Here is a 21,816-nt window from a genome sequence, read left to right on the forward strand (position 1 = left end):
TATGTATTATTATAAACTAAAAAAATAAAAAACTCGTTGTTGTTAAATAATGCAACTTGTATAGGGGGATGCTTATAACATGACAGATAACAAAACATCATGCATTCCATTATGAATCTAAAATCAGATCTTAAATTCATACATGAATGGTACCATCAATTAAATATAGAGTTCTCTTGAATTTCTCTTCTCTTCATAGCAGTCATGAAATGTTATCTGTTATACAATTAGACATAGCAGCCATGAAATGTTATCTGACATCTAATTAGAAATAACAGTCATGAAATGTTATCTGTTATACAATTAGACATAGCAGTCATGAAATGTCATCTGACATCCAATTAGACATAGCAATCATGAAGTGTTATCTGGCAAATAATTAGACAGAAGTCATAAAATGTTATCTGACATCCAATCAGACATGCAGTCATGAAATGTTATCTGGTACTCAATTGCACAACAGTATTTCCAAAAATAAATATTGAATCACTACAATTTTTGTGTAAATACATGCACATTTTCAAAAACATTGCTTAGTTAGAAGATAGAAAATAAACAGTTAAATGATGGTACTTTTAGATATTAGATGCATTTTTTTGCTTGATAAATTCTTTAGACCATTGTCGACTAAAATTTTTAATCTGGTGAATTCCCTTGAATAAATCAGTCTCCTCATTTATGTTTGGCTAGTTATTCAGCATGAATCTGGGTACATAATTTCCAGTTTTTTGGGAGTCATTGGTCATTCCAGTTCTTGTGGGAGTCATTGGTCATTCCATTTTTTGTAGGAGTCATTGGTCATTATAGATGCATATATTTCTTTCCTGTATTCTCACCACATGTAATTACCACATATGCAGTTTGATTTGTCTTTGTTATTTAGGCACTCAGTGGACAGGTGAATTCTTAACACTTGTGTAGTAAATTTTCATTCAGTTTTCAAACTCTGCATGCAATTAAATCATTCTTGTTTGTGTTGATATGCAAGGTATGCATGGTTTATTATCTGTTCATATAATAACTTTTTCATAAGTTATGCAAATATTGTAGCAGTGAGCAAGAGAGAGAGAGAGAGAGAGAGAGAGAGAGAGAGAGAGAGAGAGAGAGAGAGAGAGAGAGAAAGAGAATAATGGTAGATCACAGCATTTAATTGGACCATGCTGAAAATGAAATGGAAAATGTATCACCGCTATTAGTCATGTTGCAACAGGCATGAATTTTAATCAGGCCTTTTGAACACCCACATTGGGACAGCATGAATTTTAATCAGGCCTTCTTTACACCCAAAAGAGGACATCATGAATTTTAATCAGGCCTTTTGAACACCCACATTGGGACAGCATGAATTTTAATCAGGCCTTCTTTACACCCAAAAGAGGACATCATGAATTTTAGTCAGGCCTTCTTTACTCACACAAGGAGACAGCATGAATTTTAATGAGGCCTTCTTTACACCCACATGGGGCAGCATGAATTTTAATCAGGCCTTCTTTACACCCACTGTGAGTAAACATGAATTTTAATCAGGTCTTTTTTACATCCATGTGGGGACAACATGAATTTTAATCAGGCTTTCTTTGCACCCAAATGGGGACAGTATTAATTTTAATCAGGCCTATTTTACACACACATGGAGACAGCATGAATTTTAACCAGACCTTTTCACCCCTATGGGGACAGCATGAACTTTATCAGGTCTGTTTTACACCCAAATAGGGACAGCACAAATTTTAATCAGTTCTATTTTATACCCAAATGGGGACAGCACAAATTTTAATCAAGCCTATTTTACACCCAAATGGGGACAGTATTAATTTAATTGAGCCTATTTTAAACCCAAGTGAGGAAAGCTTGTATTTTAATCAGGCCTGTTTTACACCCAAAATGAGGATGTTTTTAATGTATTTTAATCAGGCCTATATTACACCCACACAGGGACAGCATTTTTGTAAAAGAAAATCTTAAGTCTTAACAAGATTATGTAAATTTGTAAGTCCATTTCATGCAAGAGATAAATTTCTTTTTAATAAACACCTCATGTTGATGTTACACTTCATTGCAGTGAAAAAATTAAAATAGCAGTGGATGCACTTTTTAGGTACTCAGTATAATGGCCATATGCAGCATATTTTATAAATTCAAACATTTGGCAAAACAAAGCAAGATTTTAAACCGATGGGTGAAGCCTGATCGTGAGAATTCCATTTCTGTTCAGGGTATTATAGTAAATATTTGTACAAACTAGACTGATTCCAATTCTATTCAGGGTATTACAGTACGTATTTGTACAAACTAGACTGATTCCAATTCTATTCAGGGTATTACAGTACGTATTTGTACAAACTAGACTGATTCCAATTCTATTCAGGGTATTACAGTACGTATTTGTACAAACTAGACTGATTCCAATTCTATTCAGGGTATTACAGTACGTATTTGTACAAACTAAATTGATTCCAATTCTATTCAGGGTATTACAGTACGTATTTGTACAAACTAGACTGATTCCAATTCTATTCAGGGTATTACAGTACATATTTGTACAAACTAGACTGGTTCCCATTCTATATAGGGTATTATAGTAAGTACAGTGGAATCCTGCTATAACACGATAATTGGGGTCCAAAAAAATTGGATCATGTTAATATCAGGGTCACGTTAATGCGGAGTTTTACAGTATTTTACTTTTTTCAGAGAACGGCTCATTGGTACATATACATGTATTCATGTCTAATATTGATGATAAATAGGGTATCAACACCGTTTACTATCATATCATCGTGGCATTCAGCTCATCTATAATGTATGTAATTCCATTGAAAAATTGTACACAGATTTACAATATTCATTATTTTTTCCCCAGATCATTGTGTCTGAATTCAACATCTAATATATAGCACGAACAGAGTATCAACACCATTTACTTACCATCGGGGCTTGAAATTAATCCATAAAATATGTAATTCCAGTGCAAAAATTGCATACATATTTAAACTATTCAATAATTTTGTCACACACCATTATGTATCTGAATTCAATGGGAAAAATTAACAGCAAAAATTAGGTTAAGAAAGACAAAGCATGTGTATGGTTTATTACTTTCCAGGGTCTATGAACTGCGTCTGTAGAAATTTCATACTGCTAAAATTTTCTCATATGCGTTTCCATGTGCATTTATCCGTTGCAAATTTTCAATAATTAATGCTTGTATGCCTATTCATTTGAACAACTACAACAAGAATAATTACCAATCAACACATGCTTTCAGTGTGCATATTACTTTTACTTCAGGTTTTGTGAATATCGAAAGAAATATGTGAAAACTACTATACTAATCTTTGCAAAAGTGAAGAGAACAACTTGCGTTTGTGAACTTGCTTTTCCATAATAGTAAAATATTTTTATCAAAAATATGAAATTAATAACAAGTTCATAAACAAACCCCATACCCATGTAAAATCTGAGAACTAAGTGCAGTAGGCCTACAATTGCCACAAGTCACTTTTATATATAAAAATTAAGCTGACCGCATGTACAATTTCATACCCTTTCAATTTCCAACTAATAAAGTGGACAGTATTTACTGGTCAACTGATTGCATTTAACAACACTGCCAAGCTAAGCAGACATGTTGGCCGCTTTAGTTTTTTAATGTTTATTAAATTGTGAGGCTCTTTTATCAACCACCGCATTGTCTGCTGCTTGTTTGTTATGCAGTTAAAGAAGAAACACATATCGGTTATTGTTTGAGCAATGATTGTATACAGAATTAATTGAAGAAAATCACAAAGATGACTTACTGGCTTTAGTCATGGATCAGTAAAAAGTAACATTTCCGATAATGTTTATTTTGGCATAACACTTCAAGAACCTAGTGAAGTTGTTAAATTTCAAAAGCCAAGCCACTATCATATTATATTTGAATTTGTACTCGAACTCTTCCCCAAAATGATAATAAATGTTTTACACACTATTTCTTGTACTGTAAAAAAAGTATTTTTCCAGGTACGAGAAAAATACATGTACATGTATTTAAAATTTCAGGAACTACGCCACAATCATATTAAATTCGAATTCATACATGATCTCTTCCCCATAATGATAATAAATTAAATGTACTTTGAACAAAAAGTATTTTTTCATGTGCAAATGAATGTAGGAAATTTCAGGAGCCATGCCATGACCGCATTGTATCCAAATTTGCATTATAGCAGGGTTGCACTGTATTTGCACAAACTAGACTTGTCCAATTCTATTCAGGGTATTATAGTAAGTATTTGTACAAACTAGACTGGTCCAATTCTATTCAGGGTATTATAGTAAGTATTTGCACAAACTAGACTGGTCCAATTCTATTCAGGGTATTATAGTAAGTATTTGTACAAACTAGACCATCGTTCGTATATAAACAGTTGTATAAATGACATTATAAGCAAAATCACAGGAATTGTCATAAAACTACCAAGGGGGCTGGTTGTTTTTGAAACTCTAATATTTCAAACTAGCAGATAATTAAACAAAAGTGCATTCCAAATCCCCAGTGACTGACTCAGTCTCATTTCAATTCATCACTGACAAATCTCTGCCTTGCGTATAAATTGGAAAAAAGTATGTGATTTTATTTTACAACAATCCTTGTCTTGCATACAAAATGAATAAAGGTATATGATTTTAGTATATTGTTATGAGAGAAATTAAATGGTATTTTTCTACAGTTCAGTATAGACAGACATACATCAACTTTTGATTAACAACAATATTAACAGACCAAAGAAAAGAAAACAAGAATCCAATTTAGCAGTATGTTATATTAGTCAGACAGTGCTGAGCATGTAGTGTCATTTGAGGTGATTCTTTCTGGGAACCATGATTATAAATCTTGGATGAGTTAAATGTAATGATTACAAATGTATAGCATGAGTGTCATGTTGCACAATCATTATTGTCTCTATTTGTTGGGTTTTATACAGACAGTGTGGTGCTTCTTTTGTCTGCTGTCAGTAATTCAACAGTTTGAATATTTCATAATTTAAATATGCTAGTCCATGCATGGCTTGATTTTTGTATATAAGCAGTATGTATAAAAATGTTCATTTTTTTTCTTACCTTATCTCATTCAGTTTGATCTTTTACAGCTGTAATTGACTATTTTTTCAATAATTCTCGACTTGATTAACATGCTACATATTATCATTAATTCCTGGAGTCTTTTTTTGTTTTATTGTTTCCAAATACTGTACCAAGTTGTTTATGATTATTTAGGATTACATTCTGAGTTTCTGAGATTAGGATTACATTCTGAGTTTCTGAGAACTACAGAAATTTTTGTAAGAATTAATAAAATGCTTGGGAAGAATTCAGACTTCAGTGAACATTTTTGTTGCATTCTTACAGAGCCTTTGTTATTTGAATCTTTGTTTATTATGAGAGTTAACAGAATTTTCTAGAGTGTTACAGAGATCAATTTACCATCATGCTTCTTGTATAAATTATGTGGAATTTGAATTTTGTCAGCATTAAATTGTTGTTTAGATTAACTTGGAAGTTGTGAACAGGTTTTTGACTTGTGTATGATTGATACATAATACAAACCACATGAATTTTCATTTGCAATTACCATCCACCATTAAATCTCAGTAGATGTTATATTAGCAGAGGACAATCTATGTGAGGCACTGGATTGTGGGCCTAACCGGGACTGCACAATTGACCGAAAAGGCCAGGCTGTCTGCATGTGTCCAGTGCCATGTGAACAGATTAAGAGACCAGTCTGTGGGAGCAATGGTCAGACTTATGAAAATGAGTGCGAGTTGCGGAAATATGCCTGTGAACATGATGTTGAGATAAACATTGTTCACAGTGGTAAATGTGGTAGGTATATGACAATAATGAGATAAATTATTGTGATGATGAGTTTCATACATTAAAGCAGAATGATAAAGACACAGAGCCATGTATGGGTTTTGTTCCATGATGGCAGTAATAATGAGTTTGATAAGGCCTAGATATATTCATATGCTACAGCAACAAGTGTTTTTGTCTGAATTTCAAACAAAACCTAAATACACAGTTGCATTTTTTATGTAGTCCTCCTTGACACCTTCTAAAGAGTTAGTAGTTGTACATTGTGAATGGGAGTCAAACAAATTGCAATTTATATGATTTTGGATTGGTACATCTAGAATATTGATATCTAGATAACTCACATCTAGAGTACTGATACCTAGAATTTTTATATCTAGACTGTTGACATCTAGAGTATTGATCTCTAGAATGTTGAGATTTAGAATACTGGCATCTAGACTGTTGACATCTAGAGCATTGACATCCAGAATGTTGACATATATAGTATTGATATCTAGAATGTGAGATCTAGAGTACTGACATCTAGAATGTTGACATCTAGAGTAATGACATCTAGAATGTTGATTTGTATAGTATTGATATCTAGAATGTTGAGATCTAAAGTACTGACATCTAGAATGTTGACATCTAGAGCATTGACATCTAGAATGTTGATTTATATAGTATTGATATCTAGAATGTTGACATCTAGAGTATTGATAATATAGTATTGACATATAAAATGTTGACATCTAGAGTAATGACATAGTATTGACACAGAATGTTGACATCTAGAATGTTGATATATATATAGTATTGATATCACAAATGTTGAAATCTAGAGTACTGACATCTAGAATGTTGACATCTACAGCATTGACATCTAGAATGTTCATTTATATAATATTGCTATCTACAATGTTGAGATTAGAGAATTGACATCTACAGTATTGACATATAAAATGTTGACATCTAGAGTATTCAGATATATAATGTTGACATCTTGAGTACTGACATCAAGAATGTTGACATCTAGAGCATTGACATCTATAATGTTGACATCTAGAGTACTGACATCTAGAATTTTGACATCTAGTGTACTGACATCTAGAATGTTGATACATTCTGGTATATATATAGTAATGATATCTAGAATGATGAGATCTATAATATTGACATCTATAGTATTGACATATACAATGTTGACATCTAGAGTATTTACATACAGAATGTTAACATCTAGGGCATTGACATTTAGGGTAATGACATATATAATGTTGACATCTAGAGTATTGACATCTATAATGTTGACATCTAGAGCATTGATATTTAAACTATTGACATCTAGAGCATTGACATCTAGAGTATTGATATTTAGAATGTTAATTTATAGAATATTGACATTTAGAGAGCATTGACATCTAGAATGTTGACATCTATAGTATGTATGTATAAAATGTTGACATCTAGAGTATTCACATATAGAATGTTGATATCTAGAGTACTGACATCTAGACCAATGAGATATAGACTGTTGATATATATAGTACTGATATCTAGAATTTTGAGATCTAGAATATTGACATCTATAGTATTGACATATACAATGTTGACATCTAGAGCATTGACATACAGAATGTTGACATCTAGAGTATTGCCATCTAGAGTATTGACGTATAGAATGTTGACATATAGAGTACTGACATCTAGAATGTTGATATATAGAGCATTGATGTCTAGAATGTTGACATCAAGAGTATTGATATCTAGAATATTGATCTATAGAGTATTGACATTTAGAGAGCATTGACATCAAGAATGTTGACATCTAGAGTATTGGTATCTAGAATGTTGACATCTAGAGTATTGGTATCTAGAATGTTGACATCTAGAGTATTGGTATCTAGAATGTTGACATCTAGAGTATTGGTATCTAGAATGTTGACATATAAAATGTTGACATCTAAAGCATTGACATCTAGAATATTTATATATAGAGTATTGAAATTTAGAATGTTGAAATCTAGGGCATTGACATCTAGAATGTTGGCAATTAGTTTTATTGACATCTAGAATGTTAACAACTAGTGTATTGACATCTTGAATGTTGACATCTAGAGTATTGAGTGATTATATTATACAGACCAAAATGAGACATGCTATTATATGATACAGACCAAAATGAGACATGCTGTTATATGATACAGACCAAAATGAGACATGATGTTATATGATACAGACCAAAATGAGACATGCTATTATATGATACAGACCAAAATGAGACATGCTGTTATATGATACAGACCAAAATGAGACATGCTATTATATGATACAGACCAAAATGAGACATGCTGTTATATGATACAGACCAAAATGAGACATGCTATTATATTATACAGACCAAAATGAGACATGCTATTATATTATACAGACCAAAATGAGACATGCTATTATATGATACAGACCAAAATTAGACATGCTGTTATATGATACAGACCGAAATGAGACATGCTATTATATGATACAGACCAAAATGAGACATGCTGTTATATGATACAGACCAAAATGAGACATACTGTTATATGATACAGACCAAAATGAGACATGCTATTATATGATACAGACCAAAATGAGACATGCTATTATATTATACAAACCAAAATGAGACATGCTATTATATTATACAGACCAAAATTAGACATGTTGTTATATGATACAGACCAAAATTAGACATGCTGTTATATGATACAGACCAAAATGAGACATGCTATTATATTATACAGACCAAAATGTGACATACTGTTATATGATACAGACCAAAATGAGACATGCTATTATATTATACAGACCAAAATGAGACATGCTATTATATGATACAGACCAAAATGAGACATGCTATTATATGATACAGACCAAAATGAGACATGCTGTTATATGATACAGACCAAAATTAGACATGCTGTTATATGATACGGACCAAAATGAGACATGCTGTTATATGATACAGACCAAAATGAGACATGCTGTTATATGATACAGACCAAAATGAGACATGCTATTATATGATACAGACCAAAATGAGACATGCTATTATATGATACAGACCAAAATGAGACATGCTATTATATGATACGGACCAAAATGAGACATGCTATTATATGATACAGACCAAAATGAGACATGCTGTTATATGATACAGACCAAAATGAGACATGCTATTATATGATACAGACCAAAATGAGACATGCTATTATATGATACAGACCAAAATGAGACATGCTATTATATTATACAGACCAAAATGAGACATGATGTTATATGATACAGACCAAAATAAGACATGCTATTATATGATACAGACCAAAATGAGACATGCTATTATATTATACAGACCAAAATGAGACATGCTATTATATTATACAGACCAAAATGAGACATGCTATTATATGATACAGACCAAAATGAGACATGCTATTATATTATACAGACCAAAATGAGACATGCTATTATATGATACAGACCAAAATTAGACATGCTGTTATATGATACAGACCGAAATGAGACATGCTATTATATTATACAGACCAAAATGAGACATGCTATTATATGATACGGACCAAAATGAGACATGCTGTTATATGATACGGACCAAAATGAGACATGCTGTTATATGATACAGACCAAAATAAGACATGCTGTTATATGATACAGACCAAAATGAGACATGCTATTATATTATACAGACCAAAATGAGACATGCTATTATATGATACAGACCAAAATGAGACATGCTGTTATATGGTACAGACCAAAATGAGGCATGCTGTTATCTGATACGGACCAAAATGAGACATGCTGTTATATGATACAGACCAAAATAATGATACAGTCCTACATGATATGCTAACATGTGATATTGATCTAAATGGGAAATGCTTTTATGTGATATTGATCTAAAGATGACATTCTATTTAATGTAGTCTAATGAAACATGCTTTTTGATGTAGGTCTATTGGAATGAATTGCCCACTGAACTTAGACACAAAGACACAGTGATCCCATTCAAGAGTGCTCTAAAAGCTCACTTATTTCAACTACAAGAGCAAACTTAAATACCTAATAATGTTTCCTACCTTAAATATTTTCACCATGTTTTATATGTTTTTTTAAATTCATGGTGTTTGTATTTTTGTAATCATATCATTATATGTTTTTTGTGTTATAGGTGTTGTCTAATGTTGTAAAGCGTTTATAGCTTCTAAAGATGAGGCACTTTACAAAGTCCTCATTATTATTATTATTATTATTATTATTATTATTATTATTATTATTATTGAGACATGATATTATGTAATATCAGTATCAGTGAAACATTCTATATGCTATTGGCTTAAATGAGACATTATGTGTGGTATAGACCTAAATAAGACTTGCGGTGTGATGTATGCCTAATAAGACATGATATTATGTAATATAGACCAAAGTGAGAAATGCTGTTATGTGCTTTATACCCAAGTGAGTAATGTTATTATGTAATATAGACCATGATAAAATATGCTTTATGATTTAGGACAAGTGAGACATTATTGTTTTGGGTTTAATGTCATTTGCTTTTAGCACATGATAGGCTATAAATGGCAGCCAGTATATTTGATAAGAACCACCAACCCATTGGAAGCTAAATGAAAGCTTTCTCACATAACTATATTAGTTGAGCCTGAAACTCAAACTCATGTCGACAGAGGTGAGACAGCAGTGATTGGTAAAGGCAAGCACTTTAGATAACTCTGCTATCTTGGGCCTTTAAGGAGACATGATTTTATGTGATATAGGCCTGAACCAGACATGCTCTGTGATATAGGTCTGAATAAAACATGCTCTGTGATATATGCCTGAATAAGACATGCTCTATGATATAGGCCTGAATCAGACATGCTCTGTAATATAGGCCTGAATCAGACATGCTCTGTGATATAGGCCTGAATCAGATATGCTTTGTGATATAGGTATGAATAAAGACATGCTCTGTGATATAGGCCTGAATAAGACATGCTCTGTGATATAGGCATGAATCAGACATGCTCTGTAATATAGGCCTGAATCAGACATGCTTTGTGATATAGGCCTGAATCAGACATGCTCTGTGATATCGGCCTGAATAAGACATGCTCTGTGATATAGGTATGAATAAGACATGCTCTGTGATATCGGCCTGAATAAGACATGCTCTGTGATATCGGCCTGAATAAGACATGCTCTGTGATATCGGCCTGAATAAGACATGCTCTGTGATATAGGCCTGAATCAGACATGCTCTGTGATATTGGCCTGAATCAGACATGCTCTGTGATAAAGGCCTGAATAAGACATGCTCTGTTATATAGGCCTGAATGAGACATGCTCTGTGATATAGGCCTGAATAAGACATGCTCTGTGATATCGGCCTGAATAAGACATGCTCTGTGATATAGGCCTGAATAAGACATGCTCTGTTATATAGGCCTGAATAAGACATGCTCTGTGATATAGGCCTGAATCAGACATGCTCTGTGATATAGGCCTGAATAAGACATACTCTGTTATATAGGCCTGAATACAACATGCTCTGTGATATAGGCCTGAATTAGACATGTTTTGTGATATAGGCCTGAATCAGACATGCTCTGTGATATCGGCCTGAATAAGACATGCTCTGTGATATAGGTGCGAATAAGACGTGCTATGTGATATCGGCCTGAATAAGACATGCTCTGTGATACAGGTATGAATAAGACATGCTCTGTTATATAGGCCTGAATAAGACATGCTCTGTGATATAGGCCTGAATTAGACATGCTTTGTGATATAGGCCTTAATCAGATATGCTCTGTGATATCGGCCTGAATAAGACATGCTCTGTGATATAGGCCTGAATTAGACATGTTTTGTGATATAGGCCTGAATCAGACATGCTCTGTGATATCGGCCTGAATAAGACATGCTCTGTGATATAGGTGTGAATAAGACGTGCTATGTGATATGGGCCTGAATAAGACATGCTCTGTGATATAGGCCTGAATAAGACATGCTCTGTTATATAGGCCTGTATAAGACATGCTCTGTGATATAGGCCTGAATTAGACATGCTTTGTGATATAGGTCTGAATCAGACATGCTCTGTGATATTGGCCTGAATAAGACATGCTCTGTGATATAGGTATGAATAAGACATGCTCTGTGATATCGGCCTGAATAACACATGCTCTGTGATATCGGCCTGAATAAGACATGCTCTGTGATATCGGCTTGAATAAGACATGCTCTGTGATATCGGCCTGAATAAGACATGCTCTGTTATATAGGCCTGAATAAGACATGCTCTGTGATATAGGCCTGACTTAGACATGCTTTGTGATATAGGCCTGAATCAGACATGCTCTGTGATATCGGCCTGAATAAGACATGCTCTGTGATATAGGTAGGAATAAGACATGCTCTGTGATATCGGCCTGAATAAGACATGCTCTGTGATATCGGCCTGAATAAGACATGCTCTGTGATATCGGCTTGAATAAGACATGCTCTGTGATATAGGCCTGAATCAGACATACTCTGTGATATAGGCCTGAATAAGACATGCTCTGTTATATAGGCCTGAATAAGACATGCTCTGTGATATAGGCCTGAATCAGACATACTCTGTGATATAGGCCTGAATAAGACATGCTCTGTTATATAGGCCTGAATAAGACATGCTCTGTGATATAGGCCTGAATCAGACATGCTCTGTGATATAGGCTTGAATCAGACATGCTCTGTGATATAGGCCTGAATAAGACATGCTCTGTGATATAGGCCTGAATAAGACATGCTCTTTGATATTGGCCTGAATAAGACATGCTCTGTGATATAGGTATGAATAAGACATGCTCTGTGATATAGGCCTGAATATTGACATGCTCTGTGATATAGGCCTGAATAAGACATGCTCAGTGATATAGGTATGAATAAGACATGCTCTGTGATATAGGTATGAATAAGACATGCTCTGTTATATCAGCCTGAATAAGACATGCTATGTGATATAGACCTGAATAAGATATGCTATGTGTTTTAGGCCTAAATAATATAGGCCTGAACAAAACATGTGGTGTGATTTCTAGGCTTAATGGGACATGTTGTAATGTGATATTAATCTATGTAAGACATGCTGTCATGTGAAATAAGGCCTAAATAAGACATGATATGTGATATAGTCCTGAATAAAACATGTGTGATTTATAGGCTTAGTGGGACATATTGTAATGTGCCATGCTGTCATGTGAAATAAAGTTTAAATGAGACATGCTGTGGGCTGCAAGCCATGTTTTGTTGGCCTGAATAAACATTGTGCTAAGTCAGACAGGCCACTATGAGACATGGTATGTTTTGGAACTGTACACGTTTGGATAAGTGATACTAATAATAAGTAGTACATTTGGTTCATTTCAGATTGTTTCAGTATTCAAAATATGTTTCACTTCATTATAGCATTGTGTGTTATGGTCTAAACTTGAAAAAAAATAATGCAGTCCAATTCAATGATGCCAACACTGTCCATTTCAAATACTTGAAAGATTTAACTGATGTAAATGCTGTCCATTTCAAATACCTGTAACACTTTAGTTTTCTATCAAGGATTACATTTGTGTTTATACTGATAATTACTGCTTGAACATTTGATAACTAGTAAGCTACAAGTTAAAAGTAATTGATTTTTTTAAAAACAATTAATCATGGCAACATGATCAGAATTAATATTTTTTTATCCTAGTGTCCATGTAACCAACTGGTTGAACTTAGTAAACCACTTAGAATTCCTATATTCTCATTAAATATTTTGAATAATGTTTTTAATTTTTGCATTTAAAAAGATTGTTGCAATGGGAGTGAAATCATGCAACTGTTTTACCTGGATTAAGGTATTTAAACATTGCAGATAAATCTGTATAGATGTAACAAATGTGAAGGAAGATTATATTTAAAGCAAAGTTTTGATAACTTCACTGAGCTGTAGATTTTGTTCTGTTATTCCAGAGACCAATATCCTTTGTAAGACTGTGCTATGTGATACTGGAGAAGAATGTGTGGTTCGTACAGGTCAGCCTGTGTGCGAATGTCCAGCATGCACAGAGGAATATGATCCGGTAAACTCTGTCAATATTTATATCATACCTACACATTAACAGAGGTTATTGTCATGACCTCCGTCTATCTATAACCATTAACTACTCGCTGGAAATTCATCGAATGTTTTCATCGGATTTGCTGTGTATCAACTATCTCTTTGAAGAGCATGGTTTTAGGATCTTATTCCTGGGGGTTGTAGGGAGGGGGTCAGATTTCAATAATATAAACAAGTAGGAATCACATGGACATTGTTGAATATTTTTTTAACCAGATTTATAAATATATGGTCATAGCTTAAGGACAAGTTTTGGAATATGACCCTGGAGTCAATTCTATATAATTATGGTTGGGTGTTGAGGAGGGGAAGATATATAATGTATGGATACATAAAATAGTTATAGTTTTAAGGAAGATATTAACTGCTTGGATGAGTTGAATCATTTGTTCAACAGTTGAACAAACAAATCAACCCATATTATTCCCTCTCATGAGTTACAACAGTAACAAAACCAGTCGAGACAGGGGGTGACTAAGACGCCTCAGGAGAAGGGTGTGTGTGTGGTGTGTGTATGTCTGATTAGGATTTTGTATGTAGCTTTGACAATATTTCAGTCATATCACTATGATGTCTGCAGTGTGGCAGTTTATAGTGATGTCTAGCAATGGGGCATCATGCTGCAGACATATAGCATCATGTCCCAGTCATGTTATTATGACACCAGAATAACCAGTCCTAACACTAACCTCTTTAAATGCTAAGAGCCAAGCAAGGCAGCTGCTAGTACCATTTTTATTAGTCTTTGGTATGACTGCCTGGGTTCAAACCCACAACTTCCTGCAAAAATGGAAGAACCAGTTAGAGAATGCCCAAAGTGAATGTTTGCTACTGCTATCCCAATCAATTCCACTTTATAAAAAAGTGAGAAAATTTCATTCCAAATACATGTAACTAAAAATGATGTCTGACTACCTCCAAGAGTGTAGCCTTAAAGGGGGAAAATGCTTGAGGATTAGAAATTAATCTACACACAAGAGTCACTAATTTTCATCAGTGCCTGGAACACAAATATGTAGGTGAGACTAAAAGAATAAGAGAAGGATATCCGTAATCATAAAGATGCCCTGGTGTCTAAGCATTTTATTTATCTGACCACAACAAAGATTGCGTTAATATCTGATAATAGAAATTATTAAATCTGATCCAGAGCTCTCCAGTAGCGCTATTTTTAGGTAGAAAACTTTACTGGATATCATGTACCAATTATATTCTCTAGAGAACTTTACTGGATATCATGCACCAATTATATACTCTACAGAACTTTACTGGATATCATGTACCAATTGCATACTCTACATAACTTTACTGGATATCATGTATCAATTAGATACTCTACAGAACTTTACTGGATATAATGTACCAATTATATTCTCTACAGAACTTTACTGGATATCATGTACCAATTATATACTCTATAGAACTTTATTGGATATCATGGACCAATTACATACTCTACAGAACTTTACTGGATATCATGCACCAATTATATACTCTACAGGACTTTGCTGGATATCATGTACCAATTAGATACTCTACAGAACTTTGCTGGATATCATGTACCAATTATATACTCTACAGAACTTTGCTGGATATCATGTACCAATTATATTCTCTACAGAACTTTACTGGATATCATGTACCAATTAGATACTCTACAGAACTTTACTGGATATCATGTACCAATTAGATACTCTACAGAACTTTACTGGATATCATGTACCAATTAGATACTCTACAGAACTTTGCTGGATATCATGTACCAATTAGATACTCTACAGAACTTTGCTGGATATCATGTACCAATTAGATACTCTACAGAACTTTATTGGATATACTCTACAGAACTTTACCGGATAACATGTACCAATTATATACTCTACAGAACTTTATTGGATATCATGTACCAATTATATACTCTACAGCCAGTAGGGTTTAACATCTTGGTCTAAATGGGAGTACAGGCATTTTTAAACTTAGCTCTACTTTTAGCTTTGCTAAATTGCCATTTAACATTAGATGCAAATAGACCCTTCCCTTGTATATATCTACATATACATATCTCTTGAAGAGGACAAGAAAAGTTTGACAAAAAGGGTATGTGTGCAGTTATCTGAATTTATTTATGCTGAGTTCTAAGAATTTGTGCATTGTATGGAAAATGCAGACTAAAATGATCCTTATTAGATTCCAGGTTTACTCAAAAACTACAGGCACTTGCACATTTGGTCATTTGGTCATTTTATGCAAACATTGATTGGGCATCACAAGTCTATCAATTCTAATATAATTATAAAAAATATCAAAAGGAAAACAATCTGAGCATAATACACTGCTCCCTTGATAACTTGTGCACAACAGGGTCCACAAACATAGACTGCACTATTAGCGAGGCGTGAGTTATCAAGGGACCTCCAAAAATTGAGAAAAAAAATCACCTTGACATCGAGAAAACCATGGGTGGGGGAGCGGCATTAGGGAACTGGTTTATTGACTGAATCCTCATTTTACAATTATGTTGATAATATTTAATAACATGCTTACTCTAATGAAGTTATTTATTCTTCTGTCTTAATAATATTTATTTTAAGATGTCCAAGATATGAAAGATCATTCCAACTGGTGTTTACTATTATCCTGCCAAATTGGAAGTCCATAGAGCAGGGAACTAGACTAATTGTTGAGACACCATCAAACAAGATTCCTTTTTATCAAAAAACGCAACAATATCGATCTCATGATTTCATTGGAAGTAATAATGAAACTTCTTATCATACTTTAGTGCCAGTTCAAGTATTCTTTGAAACTCGCTTGCCCACGATGGTCCGTATCTGTAAAATCATGCTCTTTATTTTATGAAGTATTCATTTGCTTGGCTGCCTTGTTATCTTTGATCACAGTTTATGAAAGACTACTTTAATTTAAGGTAGTCTATGTTACATGTACAATAATATTTATAAGTGTTTGATTGATCAAATATGAAGTGAGTTCACCCGACATCTGACCAAGGCCACTAGATTTAAAGTTTGTAGGATTTTTGTGCCTTTTAACTTACTTTTCATTCCACCTCCTTTATTTCATTCAAAAAACATAATTAACATGGTAATACAAAGGAAGCCAGCTTTCAATTCAATGCAACAATACAACAAATACTTCCGGAAGTCAGTTATCAAAACACCCGCGGATATAGATGTTATGGCAGATTGAGGCATTTTACATTTAATTACAAGAGAACACCTTGCCTTTATGATGATTACACTTAAAAGGAACTAAAAGATAGAACTAGGACACAAATTTCAACTGATAAAAAATTATTTAATTTGTATTTATTAAAGTACTGCTTCCGCTCAGTGTGACATTTTCATTGACCAAAATTTCCTTACTTATCATTAATTGCAGTGTACTTAGGAATGTCATTTAAAAAGAAAATGTAAAATATTTTATGACCTATTTATAAATTTGATATTTTCAAATGTTGATTAAAATTTCCAGGTCCTATCTACCGTTTTCGACAATAAAACGAGCAAAACATCAAAGTTTCCGTTACCAATTGTGATTGTGATTTTCTTCAAGTTCAACAAATAGGGATCAGTTTTAGGGTATTTTCTGGTTTAAAAAATGGGAGCCATTCCAGAACCCGCATTATAAGCAGGTTTGTGAGTTATCGAGAGAGTGGTGTAACTTTATTGTCATCTAAAAAGTTAACCTAAGGATTGAGATTGTGAGATTTATCCATCTCCATGCCATATCACAGGAATGAATGGAAACTTGTCCCCAATGTAACATTGTTGGGATTCATCTGCTCCCACAGTCTATCAGTTTGGGTAGATGTAACTATGGATACACAAGGTAACATGTCAGAATTGTTTTTTAACAGATATCATGCACTGAATATCTTTATTATTATTATTATTATTATTATTATTATTATTATTATTGTCATTGTCATTGTCATTATTATTGTCAATGTCATTATGTTATAAAAACTGTTTCATGAACACTATTAAGCAGAATCGTAAAATGTTCTTTGCCAAATTCATGTTCCACACACGATCTTGTCCCATCCTATTAATTACATCATTACTGACTTTAAAAAATCACTGAGTTGTTTCTTTTTGGCACTGATTGATATATTGTGTATTGTTATACATATTTGATTTAATTCATATTTGATTTAATTTAATTGTTTGTTTGTTAGTTTTAATTTTTTTCATTCCATTATATGCTGTTGTAATGTAATTTTATTTACTGGATTTGACATTTTCCAGAAATTCAGTTCAGTTTGATCTGACTGTTTTTCGTAAACACTAATAATAAAACCTTTGTATCTAATGCTGGCAATGTTCCTGACTTTGATTCAGAATTAGCAAGAGTTGAAGAAAACAACTTTTTAAAAAAATTTAAAATTCTTTCTCACAGTAAGATTCATAGAGTGAATTTGAGGCCATACTTGGAATATTTGACAAATAACATGTATTAGTTAGGTTTTCCAGTAGACTGACTCACTTCTGGGCATCTGTTTTGCATCTTGCTAAGACTTGATATTGATGTTTTGAGAAAGAATAGTCATTCTGTGCCTTCACACAAGAGAAGTCTAAGTGTTTTATGTTGTGACCAGATTTGTTTGGATAATTATTTTGTTTTCAAAAAATTATTTGGATTCCAAGAGATTATTTTTCCCTGGAAATACTTTAAATTAATTCTTGGACAAGGACAGTTATCAAAATTTACAAAGAATTCAAACACTGGAATATTATTTTCTGTGATTCAACAAAGAATTGTTGACACATCAGTACAACACTGGCCACAGCATACATCATTGCCTTCCATTTTGGATTTCATCATGATAAGAACTCATTTTCATTAGGACTTTTCATTACTAGGACTTTTTCTATTTTTTAATTCTTGGATTATTTTTGGATATGATTCATAAAACCATAAGTTAATTTTTTCATTTTTACCTTGTTTTTCTAGGGAAATTATTTTTAAATTTTACAAAGCTTGTTGTCTTCACTCTTTTCTTGTTATGTTTTATAAGAGCCTAAACATAACAATATGATTGTAAAACCAAGGACTGATTCTTGGTCTGCCAGCTTTTATAAATTAGGCTTGAAAACATCTTGTTCATGCTTCAAATCCAATATCGGGATTGGCCTTTTGTTCAACATGCTGAAATTGAAAGACAGTCAGCTTACATGAGAGGCCTGTGGTGAAAAGGGGATCAAAAGAAGCAATATATGTGTACTCTTCATGACCTAGAAACTAGAACTATGCCACCCTTTACAGACAAGTTTTAAATGTTGACTGACCCTTGACCCTAATGAAAAGAAATGTAACTCATATCTCTTGTCAGAGATCACCATTTTCTATAAAAATAATAATAATAATAATAATAAAGACTTTATTTAGAGAAGGTAACTCATTTACGGAACTAATCTACCTTGAGGCCTTATATCTGTTATGTACAATATATACAATATTATACAACATGATGTGAAGAATCTAACTTGACACTAAATGATTAAATAATTTTAAAATTCAAATTATCAAGCCTGGAACACATGCACAGGCATCTGTGAAAACATAAACATATATAAAACATAAAATATTGTCCTGCATTGAAAAATTCAACTATGAAAATGATACAAAATGACAGAAAAGCAGGTGTTATATTTTGTGCTAGAACTGTTCAATTTTCTAAAGATTTCATCCATTTAAGACATTGATTATGAAAAGAAGAAATGCTGGGAGCCTGCCTTATGTCACTGGAAATGTTGTTCCATACCAGTAGACCAGTATAAAGAATAGACCAAGTAAAATTGTTATTTATGAATACACTAAGAATTCTATCTTGAGAGGTCATATTAAGGCTCACATTGTGAAATAGAACCTGGAGTTTGTCGCTGTCTAGCCTTGCTCATTTTTGTTGTGTTGTGACTAGAAGGGCTTTCATTTTTTCTGTATTTATGATCATACTGTTTTCCTTCAGAGATAGCTTTAATTCATGAAGAATTATAACATGTCACACTGGCACAGTAGGTGATTCATATTTCTGCTGTGATATCACAGCTACTTTTCATACCATCCAGTAAACAAATTGCATCAACACTCTACCCTAATGCTAAAAACTGCCTTGCTTTCAAGTCTGACATATTAACACCTTTAAATAACATTGAAGACTTGTGACTAATGCATGGTGAATACAAGCAAGATGACAGACGTTTGTACATTGATATTCCTTTATCTTAACAATGCCTTCCTCATTGAAAAAGGAGGAGCTTCAAGAATTCAGCCTGTTCATTGAGTATGTATGCAACCCTATTATATTACTATATCATTACATTTACATTTATATACCTGAGTGTTTATAAATGTATAGGATTGATTCTGATCTTTCATTGCTTTGAAGGTCTTTAGAGAAGGCGAACTTGTATTGTTTGCCACATAAAAAAGTGTGTTCCAAGGAATGTTTCTGAAGAATGGGATATGCATGTCTATGTACATCTAGTTAGCTTTGACATTCTGCTACAGTTCATATCACTGATTTTCTCATCATTTTTAAAGTTGGAGTAATTTGAAACTTTCAGGTGTGTGGGAAGGATGGCATGTCATACCTGAACATGTGTAAATTGAAACAGGAGAACTGCGAGAAGAAAAGAAACATTGAAATTGAGTACCAAGGTCTTTGTGGTATGTATATTGAATAACCAGTACTGCTACATGAATGTTCATTGCGTCCACCTGCAGCCGATATATACAGAGAGAGGTACAACATTAAGCTGTGTCACTCAAGAATAGGGGTATTTCTATTTCCCCCCAATTAAACCATTCATCTCTCTGGCCATGACAATGCTTGGATATTACCTTTTTCCCCCATTAAACCATTCATCTCTGTCTCAATGACAGTTATTGGATATTACCATTTTCCCCCATTTCACCACTGGTCTCTCTGTCCATGACAATGATTGGATATTACCATTTTCCCCCATTAAACCATTCATTTCTCTGTCTATGACAATGATTGGATATTACCATTTTACCCCATTAAACCATTCATCTCTCTGTCCATGACAATGATTGGATATTACCTTTTTCCCCTATTAAACCATTCATCTCTCTCTCCATGACAATGCTTGGATATTACCATCTTCCCCCCATTAAACCATTGATCTCTCTGGCCATGACATTGCTTGGATATTACCATTTTCCCCCATTAAACCATTCATCTCTCAGGCCATGACAATGCTTGGATAGTACCATTTTCCCCCCATTACACCATTCATCTCTCTGGCCATGACAATTTTTGGATATTACCATTTGCCCCCATTAAACCATTCATCTTTCTTGCCATGACAATGCTTGGATATTACCATTTTCCCCCATTAAACCATTCATCTCTCTGGCCATGACAATTCTTGGATATTACCATTTTCCCCCATTAAACCATTCATCTTTCTTGCCATGACAATGCTTGGATATTACCATCTTCCCCCATTAAACCATTGATCTCTCTGGCCATGACATTGCTTGGATATTACCATTTTCCCCCATTAAACCATTCATGTCTCTGGCCATAACAATTCTTGGATATTACCATTTTCCCCCATTAAACCATTCATCTCTCTGGCCATGACAATGCTTGGATATTTCCATTTTCCCCATTAAACCATTGATCTCTCTGGCCATGACAATGCTTGGATATTTCCATTTTCCCCATTAAACCATTCATCTCTCTGGCCATGACAATGCTTGGATATTTCCATTTTCCC

The 21,816-nt window shown here is 33.5% G+C and overlaps 1 protein-coding gene across 6 annotated transcripts in view; it reads left to right on the top strand.

Annotated features, from left to right (window-relative positions):
- Positions 1-21,816, top strand: part of LOC149781218 (agrin-like) — a 454,787-nt gene that overhangs the window by 312,562 nt on the left and 120,409 nt on the right. For 4 of the 6 annotated variants that reach the window (XM_089935296.1, XM_089935300.1, XM_089935301.1 and 1 more), the window contains exons 6-8: positions 5,653-5,871; positions 13,900-14,009; positions 20,635-20,737. In XM_089935296.1, coding sequence (XP_089791422.1) covers positions 5,653-5,871; positions 13,900-14,009; positions 20,635-20,737 — 432 coding nt within the window. The remainder of the gene's footprint in view (positions 1-5,652; positions 5,872-13,899; positions 14,010-20,634; positions 20,738-21,816) is intronic. The other 2 variants (XM_089935297.1, XM_089935298.1) reach the window with 2 other exon arrangements.

This window comes from Sinohyriopsis cumingii, chromosome 15, assembly GCF_028554795.1.
Source record: "Sinohyriopsis cumingii isolate HCF-2022 chromosome 15, ASM2855479v2, whole genome shotgun sequence".
Classification (NCBI taxonomy): domain Eukaryota; kingdom Metazoa; phylum Mollusca; class Bivalvia; order Unionida; family Unionidae; genus Sinohyriopsis; species Sinohyriopsis cumingii.